This window comes from Musca vetustissima, unplaced genomic scaffold, assembly GCF_032173495.1.
Source record: "Musca vetustissima isolate MV318-11 ecotype Yass unplaced genomic scaffold, APGP_CSIRO_Mvet_v1 utg29017, whole genome shotgun sequence".
NCBI lineage: Eukaryota > Metazoa > Arthropoda > Insecta > Diptera > Muscidae > Musca > Musca vetustissima.
In genome coordinates, this window is record NW_026877999.1 from 59,546 (window position 1) to 85,091 (window position 25,546).

General features: G+C 34.2%; 1 protein-coding gene across 1 annotated transcript in view; it reads left to right on the top strand.

The window, feature by feature from the left end:
* Window positions 1–25,546, top strand: part of LOC133322773 (semaphorin-2A) — a 156,520-nt gene that overhangs the window by 53,801 nt on the left and 77,173 nt on the right. Inside the window, exons 2-3 of the mRNA XM_061531736.1 lie at window positions 16,260–16,347; window positions 20,988–21,039. Of these exons, the coding sequence (XP_061387720.1) occupies window positions 16,260–16,347; window positions 20,988–21,039 (140 nt within the window). The remainder of the gene's footprint in view (window positions 1–16,259; window positions 16,348–20,987; window positions 21,040–25,546) is intronic.

Sequence of the window (25,546 nt, forward strand, 5' to 3'; positions counted from 1 at the left end):
TTTGCAGACTCCTTCTCGATTTGTTCAAAAGTGGCTGTTACCGCTCGCAATGTTCGACCCATTATATCAATGTCATCGGCGTAGGCGAGTAACATGTGTACAGAGTGCCATTTCTGTTCACCTGTGCGTCTCGTATGACCAGCAGGATGTTAAAAAGATCACACGACAAACTGTCACCTTGTCTGAATCCTCGTTCGGAATTGAAGGGCTCCGATAGGTCCTTTCCTACTTTAACTGCTGACCTTGTGCCACTTAAAGTTATCCTGCATAGCCGTATTAATTTTGCAGGAATGCCGAACGCAGACATGGCTTTAAACACCTCTGAACGGATAGGGCTGTCGAATGCGGCTTTATAGTCGACAAATAGGTGGTATGTGTCGATGTGTTTTTCGTGGGTCCTTTCCAGAATTTGGCACAGAGTGAAAATCTAGTCAATGGTGGATTTGCCAGGTCTGAAGCCGCATTGGTATGGTCCGATGATGTCATTAACCATTGGCTTCAATCGTTCACACAGCACACTGGATAGCACTTTATATGCGATGGGAAGGAGACTTATTCCTCTGTAGTTGGCACATATCGTCTTGTCTCCTTTTTTGTGCACCGGACACAGGATGCTGAGGTTCCAATCATTGCACATGCATTCATCCAAATTGTGCTAATCAGCTGGTGCATGCTCCTGGCCAGCTTTTGGCCACCAGTCTTAAATAGTTCGGCTGGTAACCCATCGGCTCCTGCTGCTTTGTTGTTCTTGAGCCGATTAATTGCTTTTATGACCTCATCTTGGCTAGGTGGTATACATTCTTTACCATCATCTCTTATTGTTTCTGTGGTATCTTCTTCATCGCCACTATTTGATACTAGAAGCTTTTCGAAATGCTCCTTCCAGATCCTCAACACGCTGTCTGTATCTGTCACCAGGTTTCCTTCTTCATCTCTACAGGAGGATGTGCCTGCACTAAAGCATTCGGTTTGGTGTTTTACTCGTTGGTAAAATTCCGGACTTCATTCTAACTCCTGTACATCTCGATTTGCTCACGCTCACGTTTTTCTTGTTCTTTCTTCTTTTTTCTGAAAATACGTTTCTCCTCTCTCATTTTCTCCCGATAATTCTCCATCACGTTACGCGTTGCTACTGTCTGCAGGGTTGCCCTATACGCTGCGTTTTTCACATCAGTAGCATTACGAAACTCCTGATCGTACCATGGGTTTCTTGGTGGAGTATTTTGGTACCCAATTGTTCTTTTTGCTACAGACCATTCGGTCCTTAAAAAACCACGATTTTTCTATTCAGACTAATTGGTCTTTATACAGACTTAAGTTATCTAGCCAGACCAATTGATTTGTTTTTATACGGATAATAAAATTATCTTTAAAATTAATGTCGCTTGGTTAAAATTTGACCATTTTTTTATCAGAGTTAGAGACATTTAAAAGAGAAATTGTAATATATTAACATGTGGTACGAACCTTTAGTGGTAACAGCCAATTATGTGCAATTTTAGTTTCGTAGATTCCGTTCAGGAATTTTTGACGTTAAAGATGCACCTCGCACAGGCAGGCCGGTCGTCGAAAATGTCGATAACATCGGAGACATTTTCGAAAAATGCCTTTAAAATGACAAATCGGACATTCCGACGCATGTTAAATAAAGTCCTATAGTTCATATAAAAATAATCGATTTCTTCTGTCCCCAACCTAATTTTAAATATTGCATCCTCTGTCTTCAAATCAAAAATTTGCATTTCAAATTCATTCCTTTAGTAATATCGTATAATATTACAATCATTTTTAAAATTTAATTATTTTCTATATTTTTATTAAATATATTGATTTTTGTGTGTTACTTTCAAATTCATATATTAACATCAACATCAATATTTGTGAAAACAATTTACTAAATGTATGCCAATATTTATGCATACATAACTAGATGTCAAATAGAATAATGAATATATATGAAATAATTACTGCCCTAAGTCAAAACAATTTCCAACAATAATTTCCTATTATAGTTGATTAAATTATACAAATTTTTTATACAAATGCCATAACAATTACTACGTATGTATATATGTATGTAATATATATTTTTCTATATGCTATAATAACAACATCACAAATATGTATAAGAAAATAATTTATTTTTCCCAGAAAAATAAAAAAAAAACCTAAACGATATTTTGTTTTCTCTTTCTCTTCTTGTTCTTCTTCTTCTTACTGTACTCTAAACAAATATTTATCCTTAATATAAACAAAAATTCCTACAGCCTTCCGTTACATCAAATAAAAGTAAATTGTTCGTTAAAGGACAATTTTTGATGTTTACAAACATTTTGTTGCTTGAATTCATAGACAAATAAAGACAAGAGCAAAAAAATGGAAAGATGCTGAAGGGAAAACAAATTTGCAAAATATAAAAAAAAAACACCAACAACAACATAAAGCAACGATTCTAATATGTCAACATATAGCATTTTAGATTTACATTGAGTTATACGCACAGACACACACACTCATTCATTCACATTGTGATGACATTTACATTTAAATTCACATTTAAAACATATGTCTGTCCATAGGTCTTTATGCATCAGTGTGTAAATATTCCTAAACACACACGCACATACACACACACATCATTCAACACACATTCCAAATCTGTGGGCAGGACAAAAAGGAGTGACATAAACTCTTGTGTGAATGGTTATTTAAAAGTGTTACCATTGTTTGTATAGACCAGGCAAAAATACCAACTAGAAAAACACGCACGCATACACAAACACTCACACACTTGTATATGTGTATTTAAAACTCCAAGTTTTTTAGTGTTCTTGTTTAGCCCGTCTCCTTCCGGTTCCTCTTTCATCCTGTACCTCTTTTGCAAGTAGCCGTATTGTTCTCTTACATGTTGACACTGCCATAGTTGTCAACGTTGTCATATCTAACCAAACATATTTATTATGTAAATACCAATATCTTACGGGATTTTGTTCGTACATTTCAGTTTTGCTTCGCAGTAATCGGAAAGAAACATTCAAGTTTTTTATCCTTTCCTTAACACACAATTACTAGATATGTACTTCAAGCATGATCTTTGTTGTTGTTCCGGCACAGTGTTACTTTGGTGTTTGTGAATGAGTGTGTGTGTGTGTATTTGTGTTATTTTGTTTTCATGTCAATTTCACGTCGTTTTGTTTTGATATCATGAAATGCGGGAATTTTTTTAAGTTTGTTTCAAAAACTTTGTAATGTCCCCATGGGATAAGAAATGTTTTCGTATTTTGATATCAGGGTGGATTTAATAGATTTTGATATGATAAAGTAACATGTTCATAAGTTAGTATATAATGAGATAAACGATATTCAAAGAATTTTTTTATATAAATTATCGAATATTTGTTTCAATGATGAAGTTACTAATGAAAAGTAAGTACAAATAGGCTGGTCGATCTTTTTATACCTTCTACCATAATGTTGATATTCAAAATACCTAAAATCGAGTTTAATATTTGTATGGGAGCTAATAACAAACTACAGTCTCGCAGGTTAGAAAATTTAGTTAGGACCTTGAACACATCTGAAATCTTCAAAATTGTTTGATATTGCTTATAACGACAAATTTCGCCGGTCCCTTGACCAGGTCGATTTCGAAAGTATATAATATAAATCGAATGGTGAATCCTGTTTGTTTTTAACCTAACAACCCTTGTGGTAAATCGGCCCATCATCTCTGGTCCCATCCCAACAAAAGTGAGGAAAGTGTATACTACATATGTGATGTCGTAAGCTAATTGTATATTTCCCCAGATACCCGAACTTTGGCAGATACCGATATTGGAATTACCCTAATATTTATCATTTTTGTCAGGGCCAAAAAAATCTAGCCAATTCGGTTAAAAGACGCTCATATATTATCAAAAATACCGAAATTGGATGGTACCATTATTTGGCCCAAAAAAAGTGCATCTGTATCGTAGTAGCGACTTAATTAAAACTTGCCAAAATACCGAAACATTCCATGTAAGGCCTTTGAATTTTTCTGACCCAAGGAGCTCCATGCACTGTGTGTAAGTTTTTAGACCGCAGAGCTCGGAAGTATTAAAATGTCCCCTATCTCATTGTAAGATGGTTCCCATGTTATTTGCTTCTCAGAATGATAAAACAGGGATTAAAAAACCCTCCATATGGTTGCAGGGTTTCGACCCAACTAGGCGGAAATTTACCTGGCCCTTCTAAAAATACATTCGAATACTTTTTTAGGAATAATATTCAAGAACTATCAAAACTATAGCTATTGGATTTTAAACAGTATTTTTTTGAACTGTGAGGGCCTCAGGATTGTTTTTTCACACTTAGGCGTGGATTTGTAAACAAATTCTATAGACTATCGGAACTATACTCCATAGAATTGGATAATCGGAGCCACTTGGAGTATCGGAGATACAAGCGTGGAAATTTAAATTTAATCGGATGTACAGGTTTTGATTATTTTCAATGGATTACCGGACTTTTAAGCGTGGAATTTTACATTGAATCGAAGCTATAGACTTGGATTTTTATACCCTTCACCACACTGTGGTATTATGTCTTTGTGCATATGTTTGTAACAGGCAAAAATAATCGAGATAGGCCCATGGTTCTTTTTGAAAATATGCATAGAATCACTTTCTGAGTCGATTTATGCATGTCCGTCCGTCCGTCTTTTGGTGTTAAATTGTAAACAAAGTAGAGGTCGCATTTATGATCCGAATTGGATGGATTTGGCACAACTCATTTGTTTGGCCCAAGAACGAACCCTATTGAAATTGGGAAAAATCGTTTAAAATTTAGATGTAGCTCCCATATATATCTTGGTCCGATTTAAGGTAAACTGTGTACCAAAGTCCCTATATATGTTTCGATTTGCACGAAATTTGGGACAGCGTACTAAATTAAGTCTAGAATGATGTGCGCAAAGTTTCGTGAATATCGGATCAAATTTAGATATAGCTCCCATATATAGTTTCGCCCGATTTTATTTAATTGGTGCACCAAAGTCCCTATCTTGCGATTTGCACGAATTTTGGTGTAGGGTACTGAATTAAGTCTAAAATGATGTTGTTAAGCTTCGTGAAAAGATCTATCGCTTGGCCGATTGACACAACGTACTGATGTAATATAAATTAGTCTCTGGCAAGTTTCCCTGAAATCGATATAGATATATAACAAAAACGCGTCGTCTGCTAGGATACATATGTAGAATATACCCAAGTGGTGAAGTGTATCATATAGTCGGCCCAGTTCGATTTCACTACTTTCCTTACTGGTTAAAAATATTTTCTATGCGTTATTAGAGCTATATGCCTGAATCCTTAAAAATATTTTCTATGGAGTAACGGCGATATAGGCGTGACATTTACAAATTATTTTCTATGATGTTTAAGAAAAGTGTTCACGGTCTATCAGACATATAGATGTAATTTTTTTGTATACCTTACATAACTATGTTGTCAGTGTATTATAGCTTTGTGCAACCCGAAGAGTTTGTAACGCAGTGAAATATTGGTCCTAGACCCACCTTTAAGTATACCGATTGTCAAATCACGTCTTGACTCAGCTAGTCGATCTAGATATGTGTGTCCGTCTGTCCATTATAATTTGTAAACCCGAAATTTTAAATGAAGGAAGGGTTCTGGTCACAGAAGGCCCCTATTGTTTTCGATAATGATTTGTAAATATTAGATTAGGGAAAATTAGATTAGAGATCTGGTCAATTGTGAATAGTTTAAAACAGTTTTATGGTCGATTTTTAGCTCCTGGGCGATGTTACGACAGCTAACAGCCGGTCAACTTCCATCATTTCTCCGATTTTATCGATGTTTTCGACAACTGACGTACCTGTGCGAGGGGTATCTTTATGATAAAAAAAATTCCTGAACGAAACCAAAATTGCACATAATTGGCTGTTACATTATCGGAGCCATAAACACCATTCACAATTTTAGCCGCTTGGCTTGCATTTTCGCCTTTGTCAAAGAAAAACTGTAAAATGTAACGAATTTTCTCCAATCATGGCCCGAGCATCATGAAATTTAACACCATTAAGGGAATCTGGCTAAATAATGTACATGACTAATTTGATGAAGATCGGTCAATATTTAGCGGGTCATATGGACCCTGATACTTATACCCGATGGATATAGACCCGCGAAGTTGATAATCTATCTAAGAGGAGCGTTTGAAATTTAAATTTATATCAATTATTATAGGATGTGGGAGTAGGAAATTAGATTATCGTGGTAGTTGTGTCAGTATCGTCCGACTATATTGCTCCGCTCATTAGTATAAGAACATTTTTTTCTAGAAGGAAATTTGTCCTCGTCTATAGCATAAGAAGGACTGCCAGCCGAAAAAATATATTCATAAAATCATTCATTAATGTATTAAAATAAACGATTTGAGGACTTACATTTATATCCAAATCGCTACATAGGAGCACATAAGCTTTACTTCACAATTACTGTTTCGGTTTGTTCTTTTTGTATAAACTTCCATTGATTCCTTGGTTCAAATAACCCTCACTCCCCTTTTTACACACCCTCTGTTCGCCTTGGAACTTTCTTCATATTCAACAGTATAAAAAAAGCAAATAAAACATTTTCGCATGTTTAATATTTAGATAGACCATGCCAAACCGGATGTTAGCTTGTATACGCTTGAATTGTTATTATGATTTGTATTTTTTATGAATGTCTTTCAGTCGTTAAACTATCAACATTTTCTTATGACTGGCTGCCTGCCTGGACAAATAAAAAATATATACAAAAGATATAACAATCAAATACCCTTGTTTTGCAAATGGTTAGAATAATTTTTTTGTTTTGTATTTGTTTGTCATTTCCGTCGGCGGCAAGCTTCCACAAGTAGAAACAAACAAAAATAAGGGGTTATTGTTAAACATTTTATGTTCGTTTTATTTCTAACAAAATACTTTTTTATTACAACATTGTGGAGAATTTTTATTTTCTTTGGCATTTCCTAAAATCTTAAAATTTTGTATGTGAATAAAAATGATTTAGGAATTAAATTTTATGATAATTTTTATGTGGTGAATTTTTGATTTCATATTTTATATCACCCTGTTAGTGATAATCTCTGTGAGACTGTGTAAAATAAATCAGCATGAGTAGCAATCCACTCCTAGAGTTCTAATAGCATGTGAAGAATAGTATGACAAATGCACTCCTATGGATCTGATAGTGTAGTTGTGAGAGTCCTTGGAATGTATTCTTGAAAATACACACCCACACATCTGATATGTTTAGAAATCTATGCATATAGCTCTGTTTGTCTTTGACAGATATAAATAAAAAACTGCCTTGTTTGATCTTCAATGCTTCAAATCTGATTAAATTTGCAAATTCCCATCCCTATTACTTGTAAGCATCCTTCCATTTCCCTTTCATTTTATCTTCTTTCATCTCTCCTCCCCTTAAATCCTTACTTACTTCTAAAAACCTTATTATCTTATCTGTGTCTGTGTGTGTCCTACATAACAAATTAAATTATTTCAAAAATATTTTTATTAATAAATTGCTTGGAAAGCCACAACAACATGCCGCACACACACACACTCTCACACACATAACATATTATTAATACATGCATAACTCAAAAAGCCAACATTTAAACACCACAACAATTCTAATTTCCTGGTAATGCCAATAAGCAATGATTTAATTAATGTAATTAATATTTACATACTCACACATATATATGTGTGTGTCTGTGTGTGCTACAATTACCACTTACCCACTAACATAGACACAAAATGGCATAACTAACCGAAGAGAAACCCCCCAGAAAAAATTACATTAATAAAACTGACCACAATGACTGTCAGAAGAAGTTCTTTTTGTTTTTAGCCTAATAGGAGGTCTTAACCAATGTCCTTTTCGGTATGTGACCTACATAATGGAATTATAACATAGAATGTATGTTTGTCTATTTGCAGCAGTATGTATGTATGTGGTTATAATTACACAACAATTTGTATTACATTAGCCTATTAGAGTATGAGACATAGAGAGAGAGGGATTTTTTTATGTTATCCTTAAGTGGTAGCATTATATTCGAGAAGTCTTATCCCGCCATACAAATATTGATTCTATGGCCTCTTAGAACTTAAATCAAATATTTAAATATGACCATAACGGTGGCAATTAATATTTGGCTGTTTCATATCTCCTCCTTACTCAATATTTTGAGTTGTCATGTTTTTCGTTTGTTTTTGGATTTTCCGGTGTTTAGTTTAGGTTTGTGTAGGCGGGTTGTAGATACTGTACGAGGGTTAATAAGAAAGTGTGGTATTTGGGAAGAAATTTAGAATGAGTTTTAGAATATAACGCATGTATGAAACCAGTAAGGAAAGTAGTAAAGTCGAACGGTGCCAACTATATGATACCCTTCACCACTTTGGGTATATTCAACAGATGAATCCTAACAGACGTCGAATTTTTAAAGGACCCGTAAAATGAAATTGGATCCATAAACATGTCATTCTGCAGCCGATATTAAATTTTTCATTTGGTCAGACATCATTCTAGACCTAATTCATTACGCTGTGCCAAATTTCGTGTAAATCGAAAGATATTAAGGGACTTTGTTTGGGATCTATATCTAAATCTGAACTGGTTTTCTGGAAACCAGACCAAATTCTAGACCTAATTCATTACGCTGTGCCAAATGTCGTGCAAATCGAAAGATATATAGGGTCTTTGGTGCACCATTTACACTTAATAGGACGAAAGTATATATGGGAGCTATATCTAAATGTGAACCGATTTTCAGGAAACTTAACACACATCATTCTAGGCCTAATTCATTGCGGTGTGCCAAATTTCGTGCAAATCGATAGATATATAGGGACTTTGGTGGACCATTTACATTAAATCAGACGAAAATATATATGGGAGCTATATCTAAATCTGAACCGATTTTTCCCAACTTCAATACGGTTCGTTCTTTGGCCAAATAAGTGAGCTATGCCAAATCTCCTGTACTTTGTTCACAAAAATACATGGACGGACAGACGGACGGACATGCGTAAATCGACTCAAAAAGTGATTCTATGCATATTCTCAAAAGGAACCATGGGTCTATCTCGTTTCCTTTTGCCTGTTACAAACATATGCACAAAGACATAATACCCTTTACCACAGTGGGGTGAAGGGTATAAATATATCGATTTATCCTTGTTCATTCCACACTAATATATACTTTAACAACAGAATACCGCTTTGGCTGAAGTAAACAAGCTGGGGTCCACGGTTTATAACATACATTTTATTTAAATGCTAGAGAGAGGGACTGGTGTTTTAGGTCTATAAAAATTTTATTTAGTTTGAAATTCAAACTCTTAGCAAACTTAATGCTAGGTCATATTAGTAGAGGTTGCCGTTTGCCCGAGATTTTATAATTAGCTTAGTCGTCTTTCGAAGTCGAGGCCTGGATAAGTACCAGTGGCGTTGATGGTAATATGAATACTCAAGGATACTACACTATTCTATCGCAAGAGACCGTAATCCAGAAAGGATTCGGAAGAATTATACAGCAAGAGAGTACTCAAGCAAGGAAACAGAAGGATTCTACGGCAAGGATTCATAAGGACTCTAACAAAGATACCACAAGATTCTACTATTAGAGATCTTAATAAGTACACAGGTACATAAGTATTTAAGGATTCTACTAAAACGAGGATATGGAAGGATTCTGTTCAAACGTATTACTTTCAGTAAAATTTTGACTATTTTGTGCGTGAGGTAGGGGAGACTGGGGCACCTTCGGCATCGGGGCACCTTCGGCAATCGCGTTTTCGATATGAAGCTCTCACCGTACATCACTAGTTTCGATACATAGGTATCGAATATCGAAATAAATAACTGACACAAATTTTGAAAGTTCTAGCTAATACGCTTATTTAGATACATAGGTTTTTGTATTTTTATAGATGTTTCTGTAATATTTCAATTCCATTTCGTAAGTATTTCGTGTATAAAACTTTTAAAATTTTTAAGACAATACTATTAAAAAGTGGTTAACTACGATGTGTATTATTATAAAAATATTTAAAAATATAATGTTTTTACAAATCTGATCGAAAAAAATGAAAAAACTATAAAAAGTACCTTCGGGGTACATTCGGCATTTTAAAGTGGGGCACATTCGGCCATATAATCTGTAACAGCAATAGTATTTCCTTAAAATGTTTTTGAGTTTTCCTTTAAAACTTATCCTTTAATATGGTTCGAAAATGCATATATAAGATCAAAAGTGCTTGTATTGACGTAAATGCGATAGAAAACCTCTATTTCTGATGGTATGTGCGACCTTGAGATGTAAACGTCCGCCGCTAGAAAATAAAGCCCTATAATTCAAACATTGTGTGGCGTATTAAAACCAAATAGAGCCTTTAGAGGATCAGAATTTCAACCAGACTGATATCGATGACAATTACCCGGCTATGACTATGGTGCCGAATGTGCCCCATCAAATGCCGAAGGTACCCCGGGTTGGGGCACATTCGGCGAATTTGACTTTTTTTACAAACCTGTAAAATTTTTTAACTAATACTATTTTTTTATATCTTTTTGGTACTATTTTTTATAATTAAGAGTCAGAGGACAATAATCAGCCTTAAAGTTGTTATATATGTTGAATAAGTACTGAGATATAGAGCTCCAAAAAAAAAGTGCCGAAGGTGCCCCAGTCTCCCCTACTAGACAGATTGGATCGATATTTCTCTCTTTGTCTGAGGGTATAAATATCCTATTGTATGTTTGGTTGAAATGGGTTCAGATGTTGGTATAGCTCCAATATATCATTGTTTTCGATTTTATGGAAATGGAACACAAAACACTCCACATTTGTTCGAATGGCACGAAATTTGGCAAAAAGCGCGTACATTATGCTCTTATTGGGTGCCAAAATTATTCACTAAAAATTATATGTATAGGTCCACTTTTTCTGGTAGCCCCCATACAACGGTGTATACCACCCCCACCCCCCATTATCAGTATTTTGGCGGTTTTGATCGCATTTTTCGACCAAATTGCCTGTAATTTAATACTTTGAGTTCTTATTGGATAGAAAATTTCTCCACTAAAAATTTTAAATATAGGTCCATTTTCAGGTAGCCCCATATAAGGATACTCCCAATTTTCGGTATTTTGGGGTTCTTGAGCGCGTTTTTTAACCGAATTTGGTAATTTGTAGTCGTATATGGCAACAAATCTCTTCCCAAAAACGTTTAATATTCACCCTTTTTAGGGGTATTCCCATTATAACCCTCTTTTTATTATATCCGTCTGTAGATGTTAAATTGTAAATAAAGTACAGGTCCCATTTATGAACCGATTTAAATGAAATTTGGCACAAGTCACTTATTTGGCCCAAGGGCGAACCCTATTGAAATTGGTGAAAATCGGTTCAGATTTAGATATAGCTCCCATATATATTTTCGTCCGATATAGGCACAAAATCCCTATACATCTTTCGATTTGCACGAAATTTGGCATATGGTACTAAATTAGGTCCAGAATGATGTGTGCTAAAATCGGTTCACATTTAGATATAGCTCCCATATATAGTTTAGTCCGATTTAAAGTAAAAGTTGCACCAAAGTCCCTATATATCATTCGATTTTCACGAAATTTGGCATATCATACTGAATTAATTCTAGAATTATGTGTGTTAAGTTTCGAGAAAATCGGTTCAGATATAGATATAGCTCCCATATATATTTTCGTCCGATTTTATGTAAATGGTGAACCAAAGTCCCTATATATATTTCGACTTGCATGAAATTTGGTATAGCACACTGTCTTGAGCCTAGAATTACATATATTAAGTTTCATGAAAATCGGTTCAGATTTAGATATAGCTCCCTTATATATTTTCTTCCGAGTCCCTATATATTCTTTGGTTTTCACAGCATTGGGCCTGCCGTACTTAATTAACTCTAGAATGATGTGTGTTAAGTAGCGAGAAAATCGGCTCAGATATAGCTCCCATATATATTTTCGTCTGATTTAATGTAAATGGTGTACCAAGCCCCTATATATCTTTCGATATTCACAAAATTTGACGTGACGTTCTAAATTATGTCTAGAATGATGAATGAATTTGAACCAGAAATCGGTTCAGATTTTGATATATCTCCCATATATATTTTTGACATAGCGTACTGAATTGAGTCTAGAATGAGGTGTGTTAAGTTTCGAGAATATCGGTTCAGATTTAGATATAGGTCCCACATATATATCTCCGTCCAATTTTAGGTAAATAGTGCACAAAACTCCTAATGTTTGTCCAATTGACACGAGATTTTGCACAACGTAGAATTTATATTTCGAACGGATGTCTGATCGAAACTATATTTTTAACAGTGCGGCATACTGAGTAGCGTGTATCTAGTTTGCTATAAATCGATTTCCACAAATTTGTCCTATTGTACGCAAACGATTCTAAATCTGCCCGATTGAAATTAAATTTAGCATAGGTTGCAGATAGGGAGGGAACATTGACATTAAATTGTTACGATACATATGTACAATATACATAAAGTGGTGTAGGATATCATATAGTCGGCCCAGTCCGACTTTACCACTTTCCTTACTGGTTTTATTATAAAACCAGTAAGGAAAGTAGTAAAGTCGGACGGGGCCGACTATATGATATCCTACACCACTTTATGGTGTAGGATATCATAGAACGTAGAATTTATATTTCGAACGGATGTCTGATCGAAACTATATTTTTAACAGTGCGGCATACTGAGTAGCGTGTATCTAGTTTGCTATAAATCGATTTCCACAAATTTGTCCTATTGTACGCAAACGATTCTAAATCTGCCCGATTGAAATTAAATTTAGCATAGGTTGCAGATAGGGAGGGAACATTGACATTAAATTGTTACGATACATATGTACAATATACATAAAGTGGTGTAGGATATCATATAGTCGGCCCAGTCCGACTTTACCACTTTCCTTACTGGTTTTATTATAAAACCAGTAAGGAAAGTAGTAAAGTCGGACGGGGCCGACTATATGATACCCTTCACCACTATGGGTATATTAAACAGGACTATTAACATGTAATTGGATGAAAAAAAGTAATATTTATCTAAATGTGAATCTACCTAGATCTATCCATAAAGTATGTTAATCGACTTCAAACAAATATAAATAAGTCCGTTGGGCTATGTCTGTACTTCTAGAAAACGCAACTACGTAATTGTATGCTCAATTTTGTGCGTTGTGCACAATTTGATGTCAATCTGACTAACATGAGGAGTCTGATGCCCAATTTACTTGAAATCGGTCGAAAATATATATGGAAGCTCTATCCAAATATTAAGCGATTTCAAACAAACTTGTCACAGGTTAGGTTATACTAATTTCAGAACGTTTTGTTTCTATTGGTTCCTTAGTACGTCAATTACTTAAAATCAATCTATAATAAAAGGGAGCTATATCTAAATCTGGACCGATTTTCACGAAACTTAGCATCATTTTAGGCTCAATTCAGTACGTTATGACAAATTTCGTGCAAATCGAAAGTTATATAGGGACTTTGGGGCACCATTTACATGAAATCGTACGAAACTATATGTGGGAGCTATATCTAAATCTGGGCCGATTTTCTCGAAACTTGGTAGACATCATTCTAGGCTCAATTCAGTGCGTTATGCCAAATTTCGTGCAAATCGAAAGTTATATAGGGACTTTGAGGCACCATTTACATGAAATCGGACGAAACTATATATGGGAGCTATATCTAAATCTGGACCGATTTTCTCCAAACTTGGCAGACATCACTCTAGGCTTAATTCAGTACGTTATGCCAAATTTCGTACAAATCAAAATATATATAGGGACTTTGGGGCACCATTTACATGAAATCGTACGAAACTATATATGGGAGCTATATCTAAATCTGGACCGATTTTCTCGAAACTTGGTAGACATCATTCCAGGCTCAATTCAGTACGTTATGCCAAATTTCGTGCAAATCGAAAGTTATATAGGGACTTTGAGGCACCATTTACATGAAATCGGACGAAACTATATATGGGAGCTATATCTAAATCTGGACCGATTTTCTCCAAACTTGGCAGACATCACTCTAGGCTTGATTCAGTACGTTATGCCAAATTTCGTGCAAATCAAAACATATATACGGACTTTGGGGCACCATTTACATGAAATCGTACGAAACTATATATGGGAGCTAAATCTAAATCTGGACCGATTTTCTCCAAACTTGTTAGACATCATTCTAAGCTCAATTCAGTACGTTATGCCAAATTTCGCGCAAATCGAAAGGTATATAGGGACTTTGGGGCACCTTTTACATGAAATCGGACGAAACTATATATGGGAGCTATATCTAAATCTGGACCGATTTTCTCCAAACTTGGCAGACATCACTCTAGGCTTAATTCAGTACGTTATACCAAATTTCGTGCAAATCAAAAGATATATAGGAACTTTGGGGCACCATATACATGAAATCGGACGAAACTATATATGGGAGCTATATCTAAATCTGGACCGATTTTCACGAAACTTGGCAGACATCGTTCTAGACCTAAATGATTAAGCTGTACCAAATTTCGTGCAAATCGAAAGATATATAGGGGCCGTTTACATTAAATCGGTTAAATATATATATGGGAGCTATATCTAAATCTGAACCGATTTTTCCCAATTTCAATAGGGTTCGTCCTTGGGCCGAATAAGTGACCTATACCAAATTTCATTCAATTCGGATCATAAATGCGACCTGTACTTTGTTTACAATTTAACATGGACAGACAGACAGACAGACAGACGGACAGACGGACGGACGGACGGACATGCATAAATCGACTTAGAAAGTGATTCTATGCATATTCTCAAAAGGAACCATGTGTCTATCTCGTTTCCTTTTGCCTGTTACAAACATATGCACAAAGACATAATACCCTGTACCACAGTGTGGTGAAGGGTATAAAAAACACAAATTTTCTGAACGTTTTTCTATTTTTCTATACACTTTTATAGAACAATCTTTTTACTCCTGTTGTATGCATAATATTTATAAAAATATTATAATATGTATGCAGCCTAAAAGTATGCAAAGTTGTAAAATGTTTCAATGTCAGATTTTATTATTTTTATGATTAAGTTACACAAAAATGTTTTTCTTAAAATCCTTTACACTGCCCTCATTAATTACCCTTTCTTTTCCCTCAATTTTTCATAACGACTGTGCAGTTTCATGCATCAATTCAAATGCTCCTAAAAGTGTGCATCAGATAAAGCACTTCAATACCGTAAATGGTTTAATTCTTTAATTTCTAAAGTTCTCTTGACATTTTTCTTCTTCTTTTGTATAATTATAAGTAAATTCCTCTTAAATCACATTACAATTTCTTGCTAACCATCATTAATTACCCCATCCTCACAGCACCACTTTCAAAATTATACGGGTTGACAATTTTCGTCGGTTTTCCACTGTCAACATAGAAAATAAACAAATTATCACTCAACTGGCAAACATGACCAATGCCAAGTGAAATGTTTTTACGGTCATGAACGAAATCTTTGAGAAAAATCTTTTGTAAGCAATTATTTCCAAAATGTTGTGATTGGTTTGCGGCCAAGGGCGGGGGAAACTTTGAACAGACAAACGGACGTGGTCGGTCGGTTGGTTGTCTGGTGTGTAAGTGAACAATAGCAACAACACTAATGACGCCATATGAGTTGTACTTGACCATTAAGTATGGTAACAAATTGTTAACGCAAACAGTTTTTGTCGTCGAACAAATGTTCCTTTTAACCACATACATTCATACATGCACAACACACACAACCATTGTTGCAAATACACTTAACCATTCACACACTAATGTGTGTGTGTATAGTTGAACTTTGTGCTGTGTTTGAGTAGCAAACATTGTTAATTATTAGACGTTTAATAATACATTGGAAATTGTGGATATCAGAGCATTGTTTGTGTGACCTACTAACAATGAAATTGTTGAGGGGAAATATTTATGTTAAGTTGTCAAAAAATTTGGGCATATATTTTTTTTTATGAAAAATATTTTTGGATATTTTGTTATGCTCTGCTTAAAGTCAACGTGCAGAATAGACATATTTACAAATTATTAAAGTTTAATAAAATATTTGTTAAGATTTATTAATGAATGATTATTTTTTTATATTTTTCAGATCATGTTCGAGAATTTAATTGCGGAAAATTATATTACCGAACCTTCCATATGGACGAGGAAAGGGATTCATTATATGTGGGAGCCATGTAAGTAACTTTTCATTATACCCTCAGCCGTATGGGTAATAATAATTCCAAATTTAAATCAAATTCGAATATGTTCTTGTTATTTACATGTTGCTATGGCAAAGATGTGTCTTATCGAAATATTAGTTTAAAATGTCATGTTTCTTTGGGCCAAATCCGTTCAAGACAATTGGAAGTCGATGTACAAATATCCGTTCGCCAGTCTTCCTCGAAGGAAATAACCAATTTCAACCTAACTTTGCCATATTATACCAATTCAAAATTTCGAAGATGGGAAATATCGGTCCAGTCCTTATGTTATCTTCTCCACAAAATAGTCAAATTTTTGCTGAATGATGGTGGTCTTTGGATTTTTTCCGAAGACCACTTACCTCGCATCATTCTAGTCTTAACTCAGTACGTTATGCTAAATTTTGTTAAAATCGAAAGACATTTAAGGTCTTCGGTGTAACATTTACATAAAATCGGATGAAAATATATATGGGAACTATATCTTAATCTGAATCGATTTTCACGACTCAATTCTGTACGCTATGGCAATTTCGTGCAAATCCAAAAACATATAGGAACTTGGTGTACCATTTACATAAAAAAGGTCACTGGATTCTTTCATATATATTTTTATACCCTTCACCACACTGTGATACAGGGTATTATGTCTTTGTTCATATATTTGTAACAGGCAAAAATAATCGAGATAGACCCATGGTTCCTTTTGAGAATATGCATAGAATCACTTTCTGAGTCGATTTATGCAAGTCCGTCCGTCCGTCTGTCTGTCAATGTTAAATTGTAAACCAGTGAGCGGAGCAGTATAGTCGGACGGGGCCGACCATATGATACCCTACACAACTACCACGAAAATCACACCTTCGGTGGTTCTATATTCTGAGCCTGGGCAATATTTCGTGATATTTGCACCCTTTTTACCGATTATAGATCAACAACTCCTCTTTCTAAATTAATTTTTCTTGAAGTGAATTTTTACGCCATACAATAAAAAATTCGTCACGTAAGGTTTAGGTTGATTTGACCCTCGGAAAGTTGACCGATCTTCATCTAAACAGCCACTCTAAGTATTTGGTCAGATCCCTTCACCTTGTAAAATATGTGATGTTCTATACATAATAATTGCATTTAGAGCGACTAGAAAATCTGACAAAATTAAAGTTTTCGGTTCATTGCACCCCCTGAATGAAATCTCAACTTCACCGAAAACTATAAGCGTTGTCCTTGACCATAATCGGAAGTTCATGTACAATTTCAAAGCGATCAGCGCGACATTTCCGTCCTCTAATGGAGTAATAGTAATAATATGCACATAGTCACCTTTACTTATTTACCTATAACTCCCGCATCGGAGTTCATGCAGCCACATAATTGGTATCAATTTAAAGGTCAACAACTCATCTTGAACATACTATCAATATCTCGAATATATGTCCTTCAGGAGCAAGTATATACGCCCCAAAATAAAAATTTTGTAAAAAAGTCAGGGTTCATTTAACCTGTTAAATATTGACCGATCTTTATCAAAACAGGCATGCTTATTCTTAGGTCCGATCCCCTTCTCCATGTAAATCTTTATCAAAAAGAATAGGGGTCTTCATTGGCCAGAACCCATCCTACATGCAAAATTTCGTGAAGATTGGTCCATAATTGTGGCCTGTATCGTGTTTACAAATTATAATGGGAGGGACGGACACACATGTCTGGATCGACTCAGCTCAGCTCAGATCGGTATACTTAAATGTGAGTCTAGGACCAATATTTCGCGGCGTTACAAACTTTTGGGGCTGCACAAAGCTATAATACCCTGACAACATAGTTGTGTAGTGTATAACAAAGTACAGGTCGCATTTATGATCCGAATTGAATGAAATTTTGCACAGCTCATTTGTTTGGCCCAAGGACGAACCCTATTGAAATTGGGAAAAATCGGTTCAGATTTAGATATAGCTCCCATATATATTTTTGTCTGATTTACGGACTTTAGTCCCTGCAAATCATTCGATGAGAACGAATTTTTGCATAGCGTACTGAATTAAGTCTGGAATGATATGTGCTAAGTTTCGTGAAAATCGGTTCAGATTTAGATATAGCTCCCATATATAACTTTGCCCGATTTTAGGTAAATGGTGCACCAAAGTCCCTGAAAATCATTTGATTTTAACGAATTTTGGCATAGCGTATTGAATTAAGTCTAGAATGACGTGAGCTAAGTTTCGTGAAAATCGGTTCAGATTTAGATATAGCTCCCATATATAGTTTAGCCCGATTTAAGGTAAATGGTGTACCAAAGTCCCTATATATCTTTCGATTTGCACGAAATTTTGTACAGCCTACTGAATTAGGTCTAGAATAATGTGTGCTAAGTTTCGTGAAAATCGGTTCAGATTTAGATATAGCACCCATATATAGTTTAGCCTGATTTAAGGTAAATGGTGTACCAAAGTCCATATATATCATTCGATTTGCACGAAATTTTGTATAGACTACTGAATTAGGTCTATAATGATGTGTGCTAAGTTTCGTGAAAATCGGTACAGATTTAGATATTGCTCCCATATATAGTTTCGCCTGATCATTTGATTTGCACGAATTTTGACATAGTGTATTGAATTAAGTCAAGAATAACCTGTGCTAAGTTTCATGAAAATCGGTCCAGATTTGGATATAGCTTCCATATATAGTTTCGCCCGATTTTAGGTAAGGCAAAGGCCCTGCTAATCTGTTTATTGGCATGCATTTTGGTATGAGGTCCAAAATAAGTCTAGAATGATGTGTGCCACTTTTTATGAAAATCGGTTCAGATTTAGATATAGCTTTCATACATAGTTTCGTCCGATTTTAGGTAAATGGTGCCCTAATTCCCTGAAAATCATTCGATTAAGTCTACAATGATGTGTACAACTCCTATATATATTTTCATCCGATTTTAAGTAAAATTTGCACTAAAGATCCAAAGCTAGGCCGATTGACAATAGGTACTGAAATTAATATAAATTAATCTCTGGCAAGTTTGCTTCAAGTCGTTTCAGATATAGATATATCGTAGCTTCCATTTATATTTTCGACTTATTTATGTTTATTGTACATCAAATAACCAATAGGAGTCTGATTGAGATTAAATTTTAAACAGTGCAGCATAACGAATAGAGTGTGTCAAGTTTGCTTTAAATCGATTAACACAAATCTGCAAACGACTCTAAACTTGCCCAAATGAAATGAAATTTAGCATAGGTTCCAGAAAGACATAAAAATCTAATATTTAAGTTCGTTCAATTTCATTTCAAAATTCCTTCAAAAAGGCGACGTCTTTTCGGATACATATGTAGAATATACCCAAATGGTGAAGCGTATCATATAGTCGGCCCAGTCCGACTTTACTACTTTCCTTACTGGTTTGCATATATCTATAATCTAAAAAGATTTGAAATATATCCGATCTCTCTACTATTAAGAGGACTTCGAGACGTTTGTTATTGTGCCCCTCTTGTAGACTCACAGGTAAACCATTTATGAGTAGTGATTTGTTAAAAAAGGCCACACAGACGAGTATCTGAAAAGATTTGGGCTATATCCGATCGCTCTTCTGAAAAGAGGATTTCATGACTTTTCCAATTATGCTCTGTTGATAGGCGTACAGACGAACCATTTGTGAGTGGTGGTTTGTTAAACCCATTCGGGTGTATTGGTTAATTGATAAGGGCCGTTCGTAGGAAGGTTTTTGATGTATATTGTTTATGATCTGGATGCCCTTATAGGATTCCTTTTTGGCATATGTTTTGAATCTGAAAAAAATTTAAATATATCCGATCTCTCTACTGGTAAGAGGACTTCAAGACCTTTGCAATTATGCCCCTTCTGGTAGACGTACAGATGAACCGTTGTTAAACCACACAGACGAGAACTATTTGGGAGTACTCAAAAAAGGCCTTTCATAGGAAGGTCCTTATATTTTTCCTCGGAAAATAGGGGGGGAAATCAGCAAAGATTTTGGATATATCTGACCACTCTATTGGAAAGTGAGCTTCAATATCAACATCAACAGGCCACCAGACGTGCTTTAAAAAGGACAGTCCCTGTATTTTCCCAGAAACTGGCGTATATCTCGAATCTGAAAAGATTTTGGATGTATCAGATATCATTAATGGAAAGGAAGGACATCACATTGTTTCCAAAGGACGTCGAACAGAAAATAAATGGGATATATGTAATTACTTTATTAGATGGATAGATGTACATGGAACCGTTTTAAGTTAAAAAAGGTTGTGTATAAGAAAGTCCCTTTTTTTCTGAAAATTGTGTTTCTTTCGTTTATTTGGACTATAAAAGTACTTATTGATTCGGAAAAAATCTATTTTCCGCTAACGAAGATGGTAGTATAAATATAATTTAATATTGCATTGGTTATATTAAATCTCTATTATTTTTCCCATTTCAATTTAATTTAAAATAAAATTCCATTTTTCTGTTGCTCTGACAATTCTGACATTTGTTATCATTCATATGAGATGATATATTACCACAAAACCAAATTGGCTTAAATTTGATATATATTTTTTAAACAATTTCTGTATTATTTTTATAATAAAATAAATAACATTTACATTTATGTTTTATCGTTTCTTTTTCAGGGATCGTATATTCCGTTTAAGCCTTAAAAATATATCCTCATCAACATGTGATGTAAGTAAATAAAAAATAATAAAAATCGAATATCCTTTTTATTTATATGTATTTGTATGTAGGTGTGTGTTTGTGTGTTATGTCAAAATGAAATGGAAAACTATGTAAATACACACAACCATCTCTGGTTTCAATTTTAAGATTTTCCACATACATATATTTATTTCATATTTTTTATTTTTCCCAGTATTTTGTTTAATTTATCGAATTTTTTTTAAATAAAATTGTTAACGAACAATCCGATTTATGGTACAAACATCATCAAAATATGATTTATTTTATTATGCAAAAAAAAAAAAAAAGAGAAAAATAAAACAAAACACAGCTCGAAATGAAATCTTCTGTTCCATATTTGTCATTTATTGTTGCAAATAAATGGACAACTGGATTTGGTCACACTCAACATGTCTGCAGTTGGCCAGCCTTTCCGAACACCCATTCGCCACACACATACAATAATGCACATGAGTGAGAACTTGTCAGCTGCATACACATACATACACACTCCCATATGAAAACTATTAAAATTAAAAATCCAATAAATTTCTGGAAAATAATAACCAACATTCATATCCACACAATATCTCTGCTTTCGTTTATAACCTAAAGCTTCGTCTCCTAATGAATAGAAAACATGGTTGTCAGAAATTTTTATGAAAACAAATACGGAAATATGTATGTGTGAACATACATATTTCCATGTATTCATTAATTCGGTGGAAAATTGCATTTGATTTGTCAAATGAATTTATCATCAAAATTGCTCAAAATGGTTTCATGGTCGTTGTTTTTGTCCATAGAAATCGAAATTTGTTTTCAAAGATTGACATTGATATAATTGTAGCGGAAAATGAGATTGAAATATGTTACTGTTATAATATGATATATGTATTTCGTTTTTTTTTTCAAACCATGGTGAATATTATAGAAATATATGTCAGCATTGTCGATGATTTATTAAAATTGGATGAATTCATCAAAGACAAATTTTTAAAGTATATTTAATCTCTTAATTGGACACAAGGTGTGAATTATTTAAATAATTCTTCAAAATACCATTTTGATTTTTTAAATAATTTTTCCAAGGACCAATACGAGGCGTAGATTTTTTCAAATAATTTTTCCAAGCACCAATACAAGGCGTAGATTTTTAAAATAATTTTTCCAAGGACCAATACAAGGCGTAGATTTTTTAAATAATTTTTCCAACGACCAATACAAGGCGTAGATTTTTTAAATAATTTTTCCAACGACCAATACAAGGCGTAGATTTTTTAAATAATTTTTCTAAGGACCAATACAAGGCGTAGATTTTTTAAACAATTTTTCCAAGCACCAATACAAGGCGTAGATTTTTTTTAAATAATATTTCCATGGACCAATACAAGGCGTAGATTTTTTAAACAATTTTTCCAAGCACCAATACAAGGCGTAGATTTTTTTAATAATTTTTCCAAAAATTTTCCAAGGACCAATACAAGGCGTAGCTTTTTCAAATAATTTTTTCAAGGACCAATACAAGGCGTAGATTTTTTAAATAATTTTTCCAAGGACCAATACAAGGCGTAGATTTTTTAAATAATTTTTCCAAGGACCAATACAAGGCGTAGATTTTTTAAATAATTTTTCCAAGGACCAATACAAGGCGTAGATTTTTTAAATAATTTTTCCAAGGACCAATACAAGGCGTAGATTTTTTAAATAATTTTTCCAAGGACCAATACAAGGCGTAGATTTTTTAAATAATTTTTCCAAGGACCAATACAAGGCGTAGATTTTTTAAATAATTTTTCCAAGGACCAATACAAGGCGTAGATTTTTTAAATAATTTTTCCAAGGACCAATACAAGGCGTAGATTTTTTAAATAATTTTTCCAAGGACCAATACGAGGCGTAGATTTTTTTAAATAATTTTTCCTAGCACCAATACAAGGCGTAGATTTTTTTATATAATTTTTCCAAGGACCAATACAAGGCGTAGATTTTTTTATATAATTTTTCCAAGGACCAATACAAGGCGTAGATTTTTTAAATAATTTTTCCAAGGACCAATACAAGGCGTAGATTTTTTTATATAATTTTTCCAAGGACCAATACAAGGCGTAGATTTTTTAAATAATTATACCCTTCACCACACTGTGGTACAGGGCATTATGCCTTTGTGCATGTGTTTGTAACAGCCAAACGGAAACGATATAGACACATGGTTCCTTTTGGGAATATGCATAGAATATTTTCTGAGTCGATTCATTGAAAATACAGGTCGCATTTATGATCCGATTTGAATAAAATTTGGCACAAGTCACTTATTTCCCCCAAGGACGAACCCTATTGAAATTGGTGAAAATCGGTTCAGATTTAGATATGTCTCCCATATATATATTTTCGTCCGATATAGGCACCAAAGTCCCTATATATCTTTTGATTTGCACGAAACTTGGCACAGCGTAATGAATTAGGTCTAGAATGACGTGTGCCAAGTTTCGAGAAAATCGGGTCAGATTTATACATATAGCTCCCATATATATTTTCGTCCGATTTAAGGTAAATGGGGCACCAAAGTCCCTATATATCTTTCGATTTACACGAAAGCTTGTATAGAGTACTGAATTAGGTCTAGAATGACGTGTGCCAACATTCGAGAAAATCGGTTCAGATTTGGATATAGCTCCCATATATAGTTTCGTCCGATTTAATGTAAATGGTGCACCATAGTCCCTATATATCTTTTGATTTGCACGTAATTTGGTATAGTGCATTGAACTAAGTATAGAATTACATATGCTAAGTTTCGTGAAAATCGGTTCAGATTAAGATATATCTCCCATTTTTGTCCGATTTTATATAAATAGTGCTCGTAGTCCCTATATATTCTGCGATTTTCACGAAATTTGGCATGGCGTACTATATTAAGTCTAGAATGATGTATGTTAAGTTCCGAGAAAATAGGTTCAGAATCGATGACGTACTAAATTAAGTCTGCAATGATATATATATATATATATTGACAGATTTAATGTAAATGTTGCACCAAAATTCGTATGTGTCTTTCGATTTCTACGAATCTAAACAAACCTAGAATGAGGTTTGTTTAGATATAGTTCCCACATATATGTTTTCGTCCGATTTTCGGTAAATAAGTATCATATATATTTCGAACGGCTGTCTGATTGAGGCTATATTTTTAACAGTACGATATACTGCGTAGCGTGTATCAAGTTTGCTATAAATCGATTTCCATAATTGTGTCCCATTGCACGCAAACGAATCTAAATCTGCCCGATTGAAACTAAATTTAGGATAGGTTGCAGAAAAGTTTATGTCCCTTCGAGGGAACATTGGCATGTAATTGTTAGGATACATATGTTCAACATACATAAAGTGGTGAAGGGTATCATATAGTCGGCCCAGTCCGACTTTACTACTTTCCTTACTGGGTTTTTCAGTGATTTTTTGTTTCATTTAAAACCATAAATAAATTATTTTTCGAATTTTCATTACACCATACACACCTTCAAGCTCGAATCACCAAATGAATGTCCTCACCGCAGGTGCATTTACCGATATTTTTTTCCAAACAAAACAAGGACAAAACCTTTGTTTTTAAATTGAATTGTTTCACATAACCCCCGTTTGTCTTTGTGTTTTGTGTAACTAAATCAATTTTCAATAAATTGAAATTATGACAGAAAAATCTAATTTTGGGAATTCCGATTTTTTATGACCACAGCACCGCTGCTATTGTTGTCGCAATCACAAAAATGACCTCAAGCATTTGTGAAGTGAATTCCATTAGAGCCCTGGCGAAATGGAACATTTTCAATACTAACGACCATTTTCCATAGCTGAGCTGATATGTTTTTTTTTCTCCTGTTTCCAAGCTGCCAAGAGATCTGACAACTGTACTCTAAACAGAGTTCCCAATGGTATGACAATAGATTTATGTGTGTTTTATGTATAAAATGTGGGTAACACGAAAAAATGAGAAACAAAACTACATAACGTGTATGCTTCCCAAAAATTGCATACATTTTTAATGAAATTACATCCCAAATGACTAGGTAGTATGACTTTACGTGAGTGCGTCAGTGTGTGTATGAGTTAGTATGGCAAACGGGAAGTTAAAAAAAAAAAAAAAACGAAACGAACCTAGGAATAAAAAAAGTGGCACACAACTACCACAAATCTAAATGAAATCTACAAAACATTGAAACACGCTGTTCCAACACCACATCACATTTGAACACAACAAATGATTTACCAAAGTTTTGGTTTTGTTGTTGCTGTTGCTGCTTTTGCTATATTTTTGGTAAAAAGCAAATGTGAAAACAAAACAAGAAATCCACTAAACTGGTTAACATGAAATGGTTTTCTACTCTTATCCATGCATATTTCAAATAATATAGTTTTCATTTTTTCTTCTTGTTTTTGGTTTTGTAAATTCGAACACTTCTGACAGTGGATTAGGCTCGAGGAAATATGTTGGTGAATATACTTCCAGTTTCCC